This window comes from Sinocyclocheilus rhinocerous, unplaced genomic scaffold, assembly GCF_001515625.1.
Source record: "Sinocyclocheilus rhinocerous isolate Xijiao unplaced genomic scaffold, SAMN03320098_v1.1 scaffold1183, whole genome shotgun sequence".
Classification (NCBI taxonomy): Eukaryota; Metazoa; Chordata; class Actinopteri; order Cypriniformes; family Cyprinidae; genus Sinocyclocheilus; species Sinocyclocheilus rhinocerous.
Window position 1 is genome coordinate 297,473 of NW_015625028.1, and position 16,597 is coordinate 314,069.

The 16,597-nt window shown below is 35.7% G+C and overlaps 1 protein-coding gene across 1 annotated transcript in view; it reads right to left on the minus strand.

Annotated features, from left to right (window-relative positions):
- The window catches only part of actn3b (actinin alpha 3b), a 38,995-nt gene that overhangs the window by 19,628 nt on the left and 2,770 nt on the right, over nucleotides 1-16,597 (minus strand). Inside the window, exons 2-7 of the mRNA XM_016562577.1 lie at nucleotides 3,635-3,749; nucleotides 2,979-3,098; nucleotides 2,166-2,252; nucleotides 1,976-2,063; nucleotides 697-775; nucleotides 221-302 (exon numbers count right to left, since the gene is read on the minus strand). Of these exons, the coding sequence (XP_016418063.1) occupies nucleotides 221-302; nucleotides 697-775; nucleotides 1,976-2,063; nucleotides 2,166-2,252; nucleotides 2,979-3,098; nucleotides 3,635-3,749 (571 nt within the window). The remainder of the gene's footprint in view (nucleotides 1-220; nucleotides 303-696; nucleotides 776-1,975; nucleotides 2,064-2,165; nucleotides 2,253-2,978; nucleotides 3,099-3,634; nucleotides 3,750-16,597) is intronic.

Sequence of the window (16,597 nt, forward strand, 5' to 3'; positions counted from 1 at the left end):
ATCAGTGCAGCTGAATCAATAATATACCGAATATTAATTGTCTTTTAAAGCCCAACTGAGCAAGCCAAACGCAAGTTCAAGTTTTAAGCTCAAATTATACTAAACGCTACTTTACATGTGCATAAAGAGTAAACAGGCTCTGTCAAACAGACTCATATTGTATATTACAGGATCTCGTCTGCCAGAACAGGATTGATTTCAGAGATGATCTTTGACTCACCTTCAGCGTCCAGCATCTTCGGGATGTCCAGGTACTTCTCTGCCACCTCAAACGCAGTGTTCAGGTTTCCAATAGGGTCGTCCTTCAGAGGATCAACAAAATCATTCACTCCATTGCACTTTCCATCACTATGGTACATTTTGTTGCTATGTGACTTTTTTTTTAAAAGCATTACGGACACATGCTGTCATTTTTAAGAGTTTTATGCCTTATATTGTACTCTATTTGTAGACAGTGCCTTATATAGGACTATCAGTTTTATAATGAATAATTTGAGGTTTCTGAATCAATCGTTTGAGCCTGCAAATCATAATCTGACTGGATAAAACAAGAGCTTTGGACTCAAGGATAAACCTTTTGAGTTAAGAGGATTGAAATGAAAACACTGTGTGTTGAATTGGCATAAAACTGCACACAGGGAATAAATGTAAAAGATTTGAAGAGCGAGTGACTGGTAGAAAAGACAGAAGCGGCACCTTTCTGAGTTTAGAGTAGTCGATGAGGTCTGGTCTGTGTCTGTGGATGAGGGCGCACAGAGCGAGGCCGTCCTTCCAGCTGACAACAACACAGACAACATATTAGAAAACCTCTCAGAGAGTACTGATCAGCCATTAAGAAAGATATTAGGTTCCATTTGTAACATTAGTTAAATGCATTAGTTAAAAAGAACCAACAATGAAAAATACTTAAAAAGCATTGATTTATCTTGGTTAATGCTAATTTCAACATTTACTGATACATTGCTAAAGTTAAAAGTTGTATCTGTTAATATTATTTTATATACACGAGCTGACAGTTGAACAGTTTATAGTATTTTTATTAACCTTTGTTAATTTTAGATAATGCATTAACTAACATCAACTAATGGGACCTTATTGTTAAGAGTTACCATAAAAATAAATACATTAATAAATCTGTGTTTTTAAACTAGTCATGTGTAAGTATGAAAAGTTTAGCATGAAAACTAATGCTTATCATAAACTTTGAAGTAAAATAAATAAATAAATAAATGTGATGCCAATTGCCAAACAGTATCAAAACAATGAAGCTAAAAGTTATATATATTTTTTGACAATTTTATTCATTTAATTTAAACTAAATTCAACTTAAAAATTGAAATTAATGAAAAATTAATTGTTAATAAATCAAATCTAATTAGTTGTAAGTGATGACTTTCAAAAAATGTCTTTTTACAAAAATATAAGTACTGGTATAAATATTGACAATATTGCTGTTGATAGTATTTGGTATCACAACTGAATATAAAGTGCAATAAAGAATGCTTTTCAAACACATGTGAGTTGAATTGAATTGCAGAGGTTTCTGACAGGCATAAAGACAGCATAAAGTAAACACAAAGAAATTTGACTGAGAACTTTGTTTATATTTGGTAAAACAAAAAAAGTAGTATGATTTACATGTACAATGAGTATTAGGATGTCCATTTTAAACATTTACATTTAATCCAATCAAATATAATACCATTAATTAATCACATATACACTACCATTCAAAAGTTTGGAGTAAGGTTTTATATATTTATTTATTCATTTGTTTGTTTGTTTGTTTGTTTGGGGAAGAAATTGATACTTTTATTCAGCAAGGATGCATTCACTTCTGCAAAAGTGACAGCAAATACATTTATAATGTTACAAAAGATTCTGTTTCAAATAAATGCTGTTCTGAACTTTCAATCTGTTTGAACTTTCTTTGAACTTTCTCTTGAGATTTGACTGTGCCTGTCATCGCTCTCACCTGATGTGGAAGTTCTGTACGTTGACGTTCCTGTAGGGGGCCGTCTTCCTCTGACACCACAGCAGCAGACCCTCTTTAGCAGACGTCTCTGTGGAGTCACACAACAGAAAACCATTCACATGAAGCGATAATGAGTGTTTAATTAGTAACATGACCAGTCACGTTGTGTCGTCAATGTCTCTGTTTGTACCCTCTACAGAAATGTCCTGGATAGCGAAACGGAGAATGATGGTCCAGATCATTCCCAGAGTCATTTTCAGATTGCCATCAACAATCTCTGCAGAGCAAGAGAGAGAATTTTGGACGAAGTTGGTTAATATTGTTACGGTTTACACATTTAGTTTATATTAGGCTGTCGATTTAGTTATGGTTTATTAATATATTGTTAGTTTGTAGTAGGCTGTCAATTTAAATATTAACATTTATTCTAATTAATTAAATGGTAAAAAATTTAATAACCATGACTAATCACATACACACTACTGTTTAAAAGATTGGTCTCAGTAAGTTTTTTTTTTTTTTTAAAGACATTGATACTTTAATACTTTTAATACTCTATTCTTCAAAGAATCCTGAAAAAATAATAAGCAGCTCAACTTTTTCAACATTGATAATAATAAGAAATGTGCTTTCTGAAGACTGGACTAATGATGCTGAAAATTCAGCTTTGCATCACAGGAATAAATTACATTTTAAAATATATTCTAATAGAAAATGGCTATCTTAAAATGTAATAATATTTCACAATATTGCTGTTTTTACGGTATTTTTCATCAAATAAATGCAGCCCTGGTGAGCAGAACATTTAAAAATCTTACCGACCCCAAACTTTTAAACAATGGTGTATTTGCTGAAACTAAAATAATTTAAGAGATTACATTATCAGTATAATATTTTCTTTATTTCTCTTTCGGTGAACAAAATTGATTGCACTAAATTAACTATAAAACTGACAGCCCTAGTTAGTAGTCTCAATAGAGCAATACTAGTGTAAGTTTCCCACCTTCAGCACCAATGGACACCAGTTTGACTCCTTTGCTAGAGATATAATCCAGAGCTTTGTTGACGTTGGCGATCTTGTGGAAACGCATCTTTCCTTTGTCAGGCTTGGGCAGTCTCTCACCTGCCGATCAATCAGACCAAACTCGTGTCAGTTATCGAGGTAAATTGATCATTATTTTGATGGTGAAGTGTGCAGCTCTAGTGGAATTGCACAAATAATGACTGTTTCCAAACAGGTTTCCCAAACACTCTTACCGCCCTTTCTATCCTACTTCTGACATGTAAAACAAACAGCTGAATATTTTTTAAATACACAGTTTTTACACTATTTTCAAAAATTGAAAATGAACCACAAATGTAGTACATGACTACTCGTCTGTCCTCTGAGGATAAAATAAGCATTACATGAATCATGAGCTGCATTCATTGCACACTGCTTCAGTCTGTAGTCACAAACACCTTTTAAATATGACTGTACAAGACGACAGCTGATTTTGCTACAGCGTACGACTTCATACTTGTGGCATGAAATATCAGTGATTGTAGTGTTAAACTGTCTCTGTTAATCAGTCTCTGTCCTTACGTTTGCTTCACTAGATCAATGCACCCTAATATATCAGTATAATGGAGGTCTTTCCTGTATCTTCCCGTCGTTACCTGAGATGACCTCGAGCAGCAGCATGAGTTTGAGGCCATTCCTGAAATCCTCTTCAATGTTCTCGATCTGAGTTCCCGCCTTACGCAGATGAGAGTTACACCATGCCGTGAATGTCTGAGAGACAAGGACAGATTATTAATGTTTTTCATCAGTAACATAAAAAAACGTACATTTTCAATGTATTTCACATGCACAAACCATGTTCTGTTGTGAGAACTATGTTAGATAGAGTATAAAATCATATTTAACATGAGATAAAACTAGCAAAGTAAGTCATATGGAAACCTGTTTCCAGCACTTCCACTATTGAATTTTTTTTAAGAATTGTGAGATAAACTCAGAAATGCGACGAAAAAGTTTTGTGAAATTGTGAAATAAAAAGTTGCAATTACCTTAAATTACCGTAAACTCAGAACTCAGAAAAAAGTCAGAACTGCAAGACATAAATTCAGATTTGCACAACGTAAACTCGGAATTGCAAGGAAAAAGTCAGAATTCTGAGTTTACATCTCGCATTTTTTTATTTTTTTTTGGCCATGTAATAAAAAATAAAAACGGTAACTGCTACTTTTTATCTTACAAAAAAAAAAAAATCTGAATTGCAAAATATAAACATCAGAATTCTGAAAAAAGTCACAGAATAAAAAAAAAAAAGGTATTCAGATTTTTAAAATAATTGTGAGTTAATTGCAATTGTGAGTTTAAATCTCACAATTCTGCATTTATACTTCACAATTCTGACTTTTTCTCATAATTCCGAGGAAACAAAAGTCAGAATTGTGAGATAAAAAGTCACAATTACCTTTATTTTTATTCTTCCATAAGAAGTAAATGAAAACAATCAGATTCACTACGTAAAAAAATACTTTTTAGAAGTTAAAAGTTTAACTTTTAATAAACTTGTTTTCCTTGTGTTCGTTCCGTACCTCACAAAAGCGTGTTCTGTGTGAACTTATATTTGTGACCATTCTCTTTCTTTAGAGAAGGAATAATCTAAAATTGTAATGTTTTAAACGTCTAATAATGCAAATGTGAACAAAATCGCCTGTTAAACCCCATTGCTTCAATTTGCACATTACAGCGTGTTTCTGCAGGTTTCCAGAGATGATTACAATTCAGAGATCTTATAAATATCCCTCACTTCCAGCGTGTGCGATGCCAAGAAGAAGCAGTGTGTGCTAGTGATGTGGGTGTTACGGGGCAAAGCTGCTGGATGTAAATGAGCGTCTGTGTGTGTTTGTTTGTGCTGAGCGGCAGAATAAAGTATGAAAGAGGAGGAGTGATGAACAACAGGACATGTAGGAGTTCCTGATGAGAGAGACACGGATGGAGAGATTGAAAGAGGGAAGGAGGGAGGATTGAACAGAGATGGAAGCCAGGGGTCACTGTAGGGCCGAGTGGGTGGGACGCACTGCACAGAGACCAAACATAGACCGCACAAACTAGAGAGATGAGGAGAGACGAAGAGAAAAGACACGGGAATGAGAGATGAGACCAAATGAGAAGAAAGGAGAAGAGCTAAAATGAGACAAGAACAGAAGGGGAAACGAAAGATTAGACGAAAACAGAGGGGAAGAGATAATACAAGCTGAGAGATGAGAGAAGAGATGTGTATAAAAGAGAAGAAATGAGATAATGAAAGTTGAGATGAGAAATGAGAAGAAAATAGAAGATGAAATGAGATTAGAAAAGAACATAATGAGAGTTGAGAGAAAAGAACGAGAGATGAGGCCAAATGAGAAGAAAGAAGGAGGGAAGAGAAGAGATAATAACAGTTGAGAAAAAAAGAGATGAGAAGAGAAAAGAGAATGAGACCAAATGAGAAGAAAAGAGACAAAATAAGATAAGAACAGAAGGTAAAATGGCATAAGAGATGATGAAAGTTGAGAAAGAGGAGAAGAAAAGAAATGGGATCATATAAGTTAGAGACAAGAGAATGAGAGATAGGACCAAACGAGGAGAGAAGTGACCAAATTAGAAGAAGAGAAGATGTGAATAGACGAGAAAAGAAAAGAGAAATGACAGTTGAGAGGAAAAAGAGCCAAAATGAGACAGGAACAGAAAAGAGGAAGAAAGATGAGACGAGATGAAAACAAGCGATGACACGAGTTGAGAAAGAAGAGAAGAAATAATAAAGTTGAGACCAAATGAGAAGACGAGAAAGAAAAGAGATAACAAAAGTTGTGAACAGAAGATAGAAGAAGAGACGTGAGAAAGAAAAGAGAAGGAGATGAGACAAATGAGAGACGAGACAAGAACACAAAGGAAATGAGAGACCATTATTTTACAATTTAAAACATATTAACAAACAAAAAACTCATTTTATAACCCACTACCAGTTAAAAAAGAGCTGTCATCCTCCACAAACCCTTATTTACACACCACTTACTCTCAAACATCAGCTCATTGCTGTTCACTCAATACTAGTGTTCATATTCCAGTCGAATCCTAGATTCAACTAATGCCTTAAACACATTGACCTTATTGACTTCCTGACCTTCCATTTCAGCTCTATCAGTCTTCCAGATAGCTGATTTTGCCTGTTCAAGCAAGTTGGAAAAAGTGCAAATCTCCTTTTTATTGCGAGAGTATTCATACCCATAAATGAACACTGTTTTTGAGAAATTTAAACCTAACCCATTGAAAATTCCATTTACGATATTAAAAGGGGAAATGATTTAAGATTCACAAAAAAAAACAGTATCAGGTTCTTTGCACACAGTAAAACGCGAAGACCAAGAGAGAAGAAAAGTGAGATGACGCGACATGAGAAGAGATGGCATGAGAGAAAGAAGAGAGACGAGAGTGTGAGAGATGAGACAGGAAGATGAGAGGAGACAAAATAAGATGCAAAACAAAGAAAAGAGAAAACTGGTGAGATGTGATTAGAGGCAGATGCAATGACAGAACCTGGAAACTGAAACAATAGAGGAGCTGATGGAGAGAAATACACAAAATAAAGACTCGTCATTTTGGTTCCTTCTTTCATGTTCAGAAAGAACCCTCTTCTAGTTAAGACCCATTTCTTCCAGCTGAGTTCTTATTGTCTCATTACAGGTTCTTCAGATCAGTGTTTTGTTTCTGGGTTCTTAAAAGCAGTGGTTCCCAACCCTGGTCCTGGAGGCACCCCAACACTGCTCATTTTGCATGTCTCCTTTCTGACACACCAATTTTAGGTCTTGGAGTCTCTACTAATGAGCTGATGACCTGAATCAGGTGTGTTTGATCAAGGAGACATGCAAAACGTGCAGTGTTGGGGTGCCTCCAGGACCAGGGTTGGGAACCACTGCTTTAAAGAACCAGTCCTGCGATAGTTTTCAAACTACAGCCAAACTATAGGCTTCGCAAGGGGTTCATGAGTTGATGAAAAGACAGACTTCTTTTACGTAAACATGAAAAGAAATCATTTTAAAATAACAACACTCAAAATAAAACACTTACTAAAAATATTTAATATTTTATTCGTTTACTTGCATGTCATGAGACCAATAAGCAACATCGGAGAACCATAAACATGCAAATGTGTTGTTAAACTATTGAAATATTAACTTAAAGGTCCCCTGAAATGCTTAGAAACATGCAGCGTTACTCTATGTGTTGACGTCATTTGAACTGAAACAGGAAGACAGGGCGGGACATATCAAGCAGCCCCGCCCCTTTTCGTTTATATCACAGCTTGGGCTAGAGCCGTTCAGAGCTAATGCACCTTTAAATTGGTTTGCCAAAACCGCCAATAAACATCAGAAGAAGAAGAAGAAGAAGCCGTTCAGAGCCGTTGAGCTCCGTAAAGCTTGGTGAAATTTGGCAAGGTAAGCATATTTTTTTGACATATTACATTGTAAGAGCCCTAACTTTACAAAATGATGTTACTTGGTGCCATGAAAAAACTTTAGTATGTTTTTAATAATTGTTCAAAAACGTGCTCAACCAAACGGTTGATTTGTCACTTTATGGTAAACGTAGACAAAGCTAAGCTAATATTTTCAGATCATTCATTTCTGCAGTCAGAATGGACTATTTGCTGAGAAATATAAACCTCTGATCATCCATAGCTATGAATGACACAGCTATTGTTATTTCGTCATGAATATACTGAGATAATTTCTTAAGTATGTATTTTTTTGCCACTTTTGGATATTTTTTGAAGTAAATATAATGAATTCATAGAATTAATGTGTAGAAATCATAATTATCAGAGGCAATTACTTCTTAAATGACAAATGCTGGTGTACTAACATTACTAAAATTGTAAGAGATTATTTATTTGTTTGTTGTTGTTGTTTTACAATTACTAGATGGATGTCAACCGTTCCTATTGTACAAGAATGCGCACTCTTCAGGCCCTTGTATCAGAAAACCCCCAAGACTCTGATGCTGATCTCGGTGATGTTGATGACCCAATAGAGCAGTGGTTCTCAAACCTGTCCTGGAGTACCTCCAGCCCTGCACATTTTGTGTCTCCCTCATCTATCACACCTGATTCAACTCATCAGCTCATTATTGGAGACTGCAAGACCTGAAGTGGGTGTGTCAGATAGAGGGAGACATACAAAATGTGCAGAGCTGGGGGTACTTCATGGAGAGGTTTGAGAACCACTGCAATAGAGGATCCAGATTATCACCCCGTCCGAGAAGAGGTAGCTGGTGACAGTTCTTTTGAGTCCCTGGATGAAGATGATGCTCCCTCAACAAGCACATCCTCTACAATGCTTCCATGTAAGAAAAGAAGAAAAGGAAAATACACTCTAAAAACAGTTTCCTTGAAGGAGCCAGATGATACCTACACTACACAGCATGGCTGGTTTACAAAGAAATGTTAATTTACCTAAAAAAAGAAAGAAAAAAAAAATCCTGTTGCACTACCACACTTGACGGCGTGTTTCTTGAATCATAAAAGCCTAAAATGCCATTATATTACTATCTTTTGCTTTTTTTTTTTTTTTTCGTTTTTGAATGCAGAAAGAATGTAACGTCTTTGGTTTTGTTACTTTTAGTTATTTGTGTTATTTATTTTTATTTATTTATAAAAAACAAGAAAACATATTTTCCTGTGTTAAAATGAAAACCTGAAATATTTCATGGCATACTTCAAAAAATAAAGAAGATTCAATATACAAAACTATTTTATTTTGATTGTTTTAAAATAAATTAGTATTATAGTTCATATTTTCAGATTTTCATAGTATGTGAATAAATTCCGGTATTTTTACCATAAAGTGACATATCAACCATTTGGTAGAGGCCGATATTTGACCACTAAGGTCCAATGGACCTTAATTGCATCAGCATAGCTGTGATAGGCAATTTGGTTCTTTCTCATTATTTGACTTAATAGGAGCATATGCAGGCTAAACAAGAGCGGTGCAAGAATTGAGCCTTTTGGGACTCCGCATGTCATGGATGTCCACTTAGACTTATGCTCTCCTATACTCACATAAACAGTTGGGAATCCCTTAATATAAAGTTGTATATAAAGAGAGATTAAAAGAAGTTCAGGCTGCGAAAGCCTCTTTGGTTTTAAGTGGAACCGCCGCGAGCCTTTAGAGGAGACAAAATGGAGAGGAGATGGACGGATTGAGACACAACGGGGGAAATGGAAAGGTCGAAAAGAGGCAGAGCAGGAAGGGTGATGGAGGAGGGGTGACAATGTCTAAATGTGGATGTCACAGGACACCTGAGACACAGCTGAGAGAGAGGGATTCCTGAGGAGCAAAGTAAGAGACACAACAGGAGCTTCTGCTCCAAAGGAGTCGGTCATCCCCTCCGAGAGACAACATATACGCCTGACAAATAGCCATAACGTCTGAACGAGAACAAAAAACGTCCCTAGAAATGAAGCAAAAGACATAAGCGCTAATATGCAGCCAATAATGTAACCCTGGGCCTTTAAATAACAGCCCTCAGTGAGCGTATGCAGCTGCCACTTCCACTCTGTTAAGTAAATTCATTTCCCAGAGTCCACCTGTTACCGGCATGAGTGTGTGTTTGTGTGTGGGTTGATCTTTAGACATGAGGTAATGCGCTATCAGCATGAGAGGAGATGTCGGTCTTCTCCAAACCCCACCGGACGGCTGGGGAAGCCCTTTAATAGGTGACCTTTCAAACCAATTTATGACTGACCTCTAGGGTCAGAGCTGTTCTGCTATTTTAGTTGGGATGCGTTTAAAGAAGAACCCTGTTCAACTCTGTCGCATCACCAACAAGTCACCATAAATCGCCAATTCACACTGACAATGAATGACTTACAGTTAGTGTGAACACACTTTGTAACAGGAGCATTGTAATTTGTTGTGTCATATTGCATCACTGCTTATATAATTAAAATATAATCATTTAAATATATATATATATATAATATATAAAATATATTCAAATAGGCCTACATGAAATATATTTTTATATATATATATGAATATATTACAATTATAATAAACATTTAATAATAATATGTCATTTGTTGTGTCACATTGCATCACGGCTTATTTTAGGTGTGGAAATAATAATAATAATAATATTATTATATTGTAGAAATGGTGTCACTAATGAAGCAGTGAGTGGAATCATTTCAAAAATCATGCAAATTGCTTCTTTTTTTAAATTAGTTGATTTTTGATAGTTATCAGCACTTTGTTGTGCATGTATCCAATATATACAATCATAATCCATGATCAGATGCCAACTGCATAATGTAAAGTCAGATTATCATAAAAATAAACAATTTAGGGGGAAAAATTAGATGGCTGCAAACCAAATAAACAAACAAATGGATGTGTTTTATTACGTATGTAAAAATAAATGCTGACTTTATACACATTTGAATATTTGAATCTGACTGACCAATCAGAATCAAGTATTCCACTGAACTGTTTAGTTGCTCATTAAAATGCAATAAAATAAATGTGAGAGAGATCTGTAGGGCACCTGTTTATAGAGCTCAGCTGTGAGGTTATGAATGGTTCACCTGTTCATTAGATCAAACTGTTCTTTTCAAAATCATTAAAATGCGCTCATGTGCCACACTGTGGTCAGTGTAAATACAGAACAATACATTCATAAAGTCTGCATGAATGTAGTGGACGGGTCAGGCCAAACACACACAAGGCAGGTATGCCCGTTTTAATGCCTCTAGTGGGGAGGAATTATCACCTTACCAAAGCATGATCACCGAGTTGGAAAAAAGCTCCCAGTCATTGTGAGTAAATAAAGCAGCTAGGGCTGTATTAATAGCTTGTCATTTCTCTAGGCGGCTGCCATTCATTCTCTTGCTCGTTCTTTCTCTCGTTCACTCGCTCGATGGAGGTAACTGTTCGAGGAGGGAAAACAATGACGAGGCCGCAGGAGACGATGCAACAGTTCCCTCCGCCTGACTGCCGCTAACCTTTCACAAACACAGCCACTGGCATTTTATTTCAGCCACTGCATCAGAAACACACTAAAATGCTTCTCTGAGTGGAACAACTTTCAATGAATAAAAAAAACAAACAAGGCATTCAAAAGTTCTTCAAGGACTATACGTTTTCACAAATGTTAATGACAAAACTAAACGTACAGCTCTTAAAATTAATCAATTTTTAGCATTTAAATCCCATTCTGCAAAATTCAGCTGATGTTCCTCTACCTTTCACACTGATTTCAATCTCATTTCAACTGAGTTGGCATGTTGCTAAGCCAACAGTGCAATGTGTATATTAGTGCACACAGATATTGGATAAAATAATACTTTTAAGAACACTACCCTGATAGCACATCACAGAGACGTCTATTTGATGTCTGCATTAATTCTGCAAGACGTGTTTTTTAGAGTGTTCGCTCATCTGCAATGTTTCCTATCAGATGTCGAATAGACATTTAGAAGAAGTCTTTAAGATGTTTATGATTTAGAATGCATGTAAACTGACATCTTAGAGACGTCTGTCAGATGTTTGTACACTGCAGATGCTTTCCAGATGAAGAGATCTTTAACAGACATCTTGCAGACGTACCTGTGCAATCTGGGTAAGCTATTTTCACATTCATTTTTTTATTGACACTTTGGGATTGAATGAAATATAGGTTTCAGCGCCATTTTTGGTATTTTTCAGCCATTTTGCCATGAACAAGGCATTACGAGGCATGATGTTAAGTTTGGAACAGCCGTTCACACTGAACACTTTTTCACTTTTAGAAACGTATTAACGTACTGGACAGGACAAAACTAAAGGCGGGTTTTTAAAAGTTAAAACTTTTAAACGTTTGCGGCATTTTTAGTGAAAGACATGAGCGGAGTGGTGAAACACGTGCATCTATGTTTGCATGCATGCATAGACTAATAGTGGAAAACCAGAGCAGTGTAGGTTAATGCAAAAACACAGTGAACGGCTACTTAGGAGGCATTATAATTACGTTTTTAAAATTTTTTTTTGTAAACATGCACTAGGCAGCAGAGTTGCCAGGTCTACGTAACAAAACTAGCCCAATCGCGTTCTTGGTTGAAAATGGCAGAACCAGAATCTCGGTTGTGGGGGCGGGGGGCTTCGCTTCAACCCATGGCTAAAAAAAAAGATAAATAAATTAAAATGCGGCAGCAGTATAAATGTAGCCCAATTAGTTTTTAAGACTGTGTTAAGTTTAAAGAATTTAATTAATTTAATTAAAATAAATTATTTAATTTTGACGAATATTTGACGGCAACATGGTGGAGGCTTTCCGTGCTTTGCTTTTTTTTTAAACCATACCTGAGCGCTGCATCACGCATTTTTAGATGGAAAGACACATTCTGTATGCATTCACACAGGGCGTCAGCGTTAATGCTTCTCATTTACTTTGAATGGGCGACCTCATGAGTTGCATAACTAAATTGAAATTTCAACTTTTCAAACGCCAGCGCAGGTGTCAGCCAATCAGATCGCCTCATGCAAATACCCTAGCGCAGACGCTAGCCAATCGCGTTCATGCAACACCGGAAAAGTAATGTGATTGGCTGTTGTCACTATAACGGTCAAGTCAGCAAGCTTCAGACACATCCTCCATCAAGATTGGATGCCGACACCCAGTATGAATAAACGGTTGGTTACTCACAATCAAAGTTGTGAAGCATTCGCGTTGAAGTAGTGTCATGCGAATGAAGCGCTAATGCTAATACAACATGACATATACACGCTCCACCAACATTTCAAAGGCGAGATTAAAGTTAAATGTCTTTGGAGTTTCTATATTCAGCACATCATGCTGTTTGTGTTGTTTATATTCTGCGATTCTTTTTTCAGCGAAATTGGGCTACTTGGAAACCGTTGCCTTAGGTTGTTTATTTCCCGCGGGTTAAAGGTTTAGCATATTGCATAAATTATATTTGACTGTAATTCTGGTATTTAAATTTTACCAATTTTATATTCTTCCAATGATAAAACTGTGCTATGAGTTTTGTGAGGGTACACAGTGGACTGTTTTTATGATTACTGTCAGCGTATATAGAGATTTTCAAGTTAAGATGTTGTGTAATGCATAACAGTGATTGTAAAATACGCATATTAGGTAAAGGAGTAGCATATTTTAATTTTTAATGGGGATGGGGGGTGGGGGGGTCATAGCTAGTTTTGTTTCTCAGATCTGGCAGCCCTTCACAACACTGAATAACTGAGTGTTCCTGATATCTTATTATCAGTGTTCTTGGGACTGAATTATGTTAATGGGAATGGAAAATCTGAAATCATCTAAAAGGAATGACATGGCAGCAACCTTCAGTCACCCAACACACACACACACACACACTCGAGGCATGCAAGGACCTGACATCTCACATTTCTACATTTATCGACTGCAGCAGCACTCATTAATGGGTTCACAGAAGTGTGACTGACGACTGCTGAGGATTCAGTGTGAGAAAGACTATGTGTGTGTGTGTGTGTGTGTGTGTGTGTGTAAGTGTGCACGTGCTACTGAACGAGTTTCCTTAAAACCAAGTTCATCTTTGTGAGTTACTATGGCAACCTCATCTACAGCATCCTCTATGAGACCATAATACTGTCATTAGCGTTTCACTCCAAAATCTGCCTCTTCCTGCTTTTAAAAGTGTAATTAGAGGAGAGAATATTGTCTATAGTTAAGAGTTCAGGAAAAAAAAAATCAAAAAAATTTCAAGTCACAAATCATTGCGTCTATAACAATGACTGTGAACACTTGTACATCAGGTGTGTAAATTATTATAATTATTATTTCATTTCATTTTTTAATTTTTTATTTCTGGAACTAACAATTAATTCTGGATTTGTTAAATTGTAAATTTTGGGGGGTATATTGAATTTCTATACTGCTATATATGATTTTATACAAATTGTAATTAAAATTATAATTAAATGATAGAAGAACGTGAATGATAAGTATGACAAATCTCCTGCATTACAGACAGCTGAAGGAGCATCGCACTTAAACTGTCTCCTCAGTAATGAGTTGGGCAGATGGACACACACACACACACACACACACACACACTCCCTGTAGAGACCAGAGACCACTTTCTGAGTCCACAGGGAAGCTGGAGCTTGTAGCCCACTCACTCTCACTCTCTGGCTCTTGCCTTCTGAGTGTCGAAGACCACATTACAGCTTATTCTTAAAATATCACCCTAACATCGCACTCAAGCCTTACAAAAAGCACTGTTGGGGTACCATGGTACTTAGTCGTTTTAGATGGCTATACTATATGATTTACCTATTCATATTCCACAGAATCTACATGGTAATCCAAGTTACTTTAAACAACACCCTGGTATTTTGAACGTGTCAAAAAAAAACATAGTATTACCATTTTCATAAGTGAAGCCAATGTTGATATAACTGCACATACACAAACCTAAACACACATATTTCCGAACACTTGAACACATAAAGCCGTCGTGAGGCCAGTATGTCCCTCTGGTCGTTTATAGTCTCTGCCCTACATGGCCACAGCTTCTGGAATAGCAACTGTCATCTGATCTGACCACACAATCTCTCACCCGCTCGCCTGCTCACTCACTCGCTCTCTGAAACACTTTCTCTCTGTGAGAATAATACAAAAATAAGAAATGACACTAATACACAATAGGACCTGAAACTCGTGAGAGTCAAAAACGAGAAAATCTGTTTCTATTTCAACAGATGGTGAAAGGAATTGCTTAGCCTTTTAAATATGCAAGAACACAGTTTTAAAAACTGATATTTTCTTGCAGCACACACAAATCCAGATATATGAGAGGTCATAACCTAACAGAGCTATAAAACATTCTCACTTCACAAAATCTCACAATACTGAGAAAAATATACCATCTTAGATATATGGGTCATTCTCCGGAAATGCATTAAATATTTTAGAAAAAAACTATATATACGTATTCATAGGAGGTATGATATGCATACATAAGTATATAAGAAGTTATAAATAAAATAATGACTGACTATTGGAATAGGTTTTTACAAAAAAAAAGTTTTTCTACTTCAAAATTTTATATTTAATTCAATGCACTACTTGCCATTTCTTTGAAATTATTTGTGAAATTTACTAGCAATTTCTAAATGAAAATAGTTTTTACACTGAATTTGTTTTAGTGTAGGCAGTGAAAGCATGATATTTTCATTTCAACATATACCCAATTTAGTTAAAAGTCATTAAAGACAATTCAAATTATATATATATTCTTTCAAAATGTAGTGGTGACGAATGGGAATATGCAAATTGGTTCATATTTCCCTGAAAAATACAAATTTTAAAATAAACTAGTTTTATTTGAAAATGTATTTTGCTTCACATGCTAAAAGACTATATCTTGTAAATCATATTAGCAGTGAGTCATGTGGAAAAAAACTAATTGTGCAAAGTCAAGTCAAATAGATTTCTGTGCAAATGTCGACAATCTAAATCTGATCTAAACTTAAAGTGTGCCAATGAATTTTGCCATTGAGAACGACTGCCATGTCCTCATGATACCTGAGCCTTGACCAATAGATCAGTTCACACTCAGAAGCAACGGAAACATTGTAACTCAACTCAGCGACAGAAGTAGAAGCGGCCCTCACAACAAAAAATGACTGGCAGAAAGAAGCATCTTCACACCACCACAGGAACAGACGTCAACTTAATTTGATCAGCGATGACTTTTCCCACATGAATAACCATTTGTTAGCAAATAAGGATCTTTATATCTCCCTGTTTTACAGTGCAGCTAGCTGTATGATTGCTGTGTGCTGTATGTGTGGGTATTGTTTACATCTTGATGCATGTCAAAGATCATTTGAAGGTCAGGGTAATGTATGAAACTTCTGCCCTCCAAGCAGCAGCAAAATATGTTTCTTATAGTCTTAAAATAGGCATACTCTTTTCAACCTTTTAATAATATTCACCATATCGATTGTTATATTTGCTTTGAAATGGGTTATAATAATTATTTTCAATCAGTGCAACTGTAATTTGTATTTTCCACTAAATAAATACAAGAATGAATGACATTTATTCATGTACTAATGTCAATCACAGTAAATAGTCATTATCAACATTTACACCATTTTTGTTGCATTAAAATGTCTTAAAATGCCACGTGAGGACTTCAGCGATGAATCAGAAGCAGTTTTTTTTTTCATGGTCTAGAAAGAAGTCTAGTTTGAAAGAACTGATTTGCAGAAATAATTGGGATTTAGTAATGAGGTTTAAACCAGAAATCTATAATAATCGTCACGTACGCACTCATATAGTCTTGAGACTTAACCAGACAAATAAAAAGCAAATAAAGATTGCCTCGACACTCAAAATGTTGCTATATTTCCAACAAAACAATCACAACTAGAAATATTTACTATATAGTCATGTTCTACAGGCATAAAAAACAGAAACAAATGCAAATTTACAAGCTACCACAACATCAGATGCACCTTCTTATGTTTACTATACAGTAGCTAGAAGTCAATATTTAAATCATATATATATATATATATATATATATATATATATATATA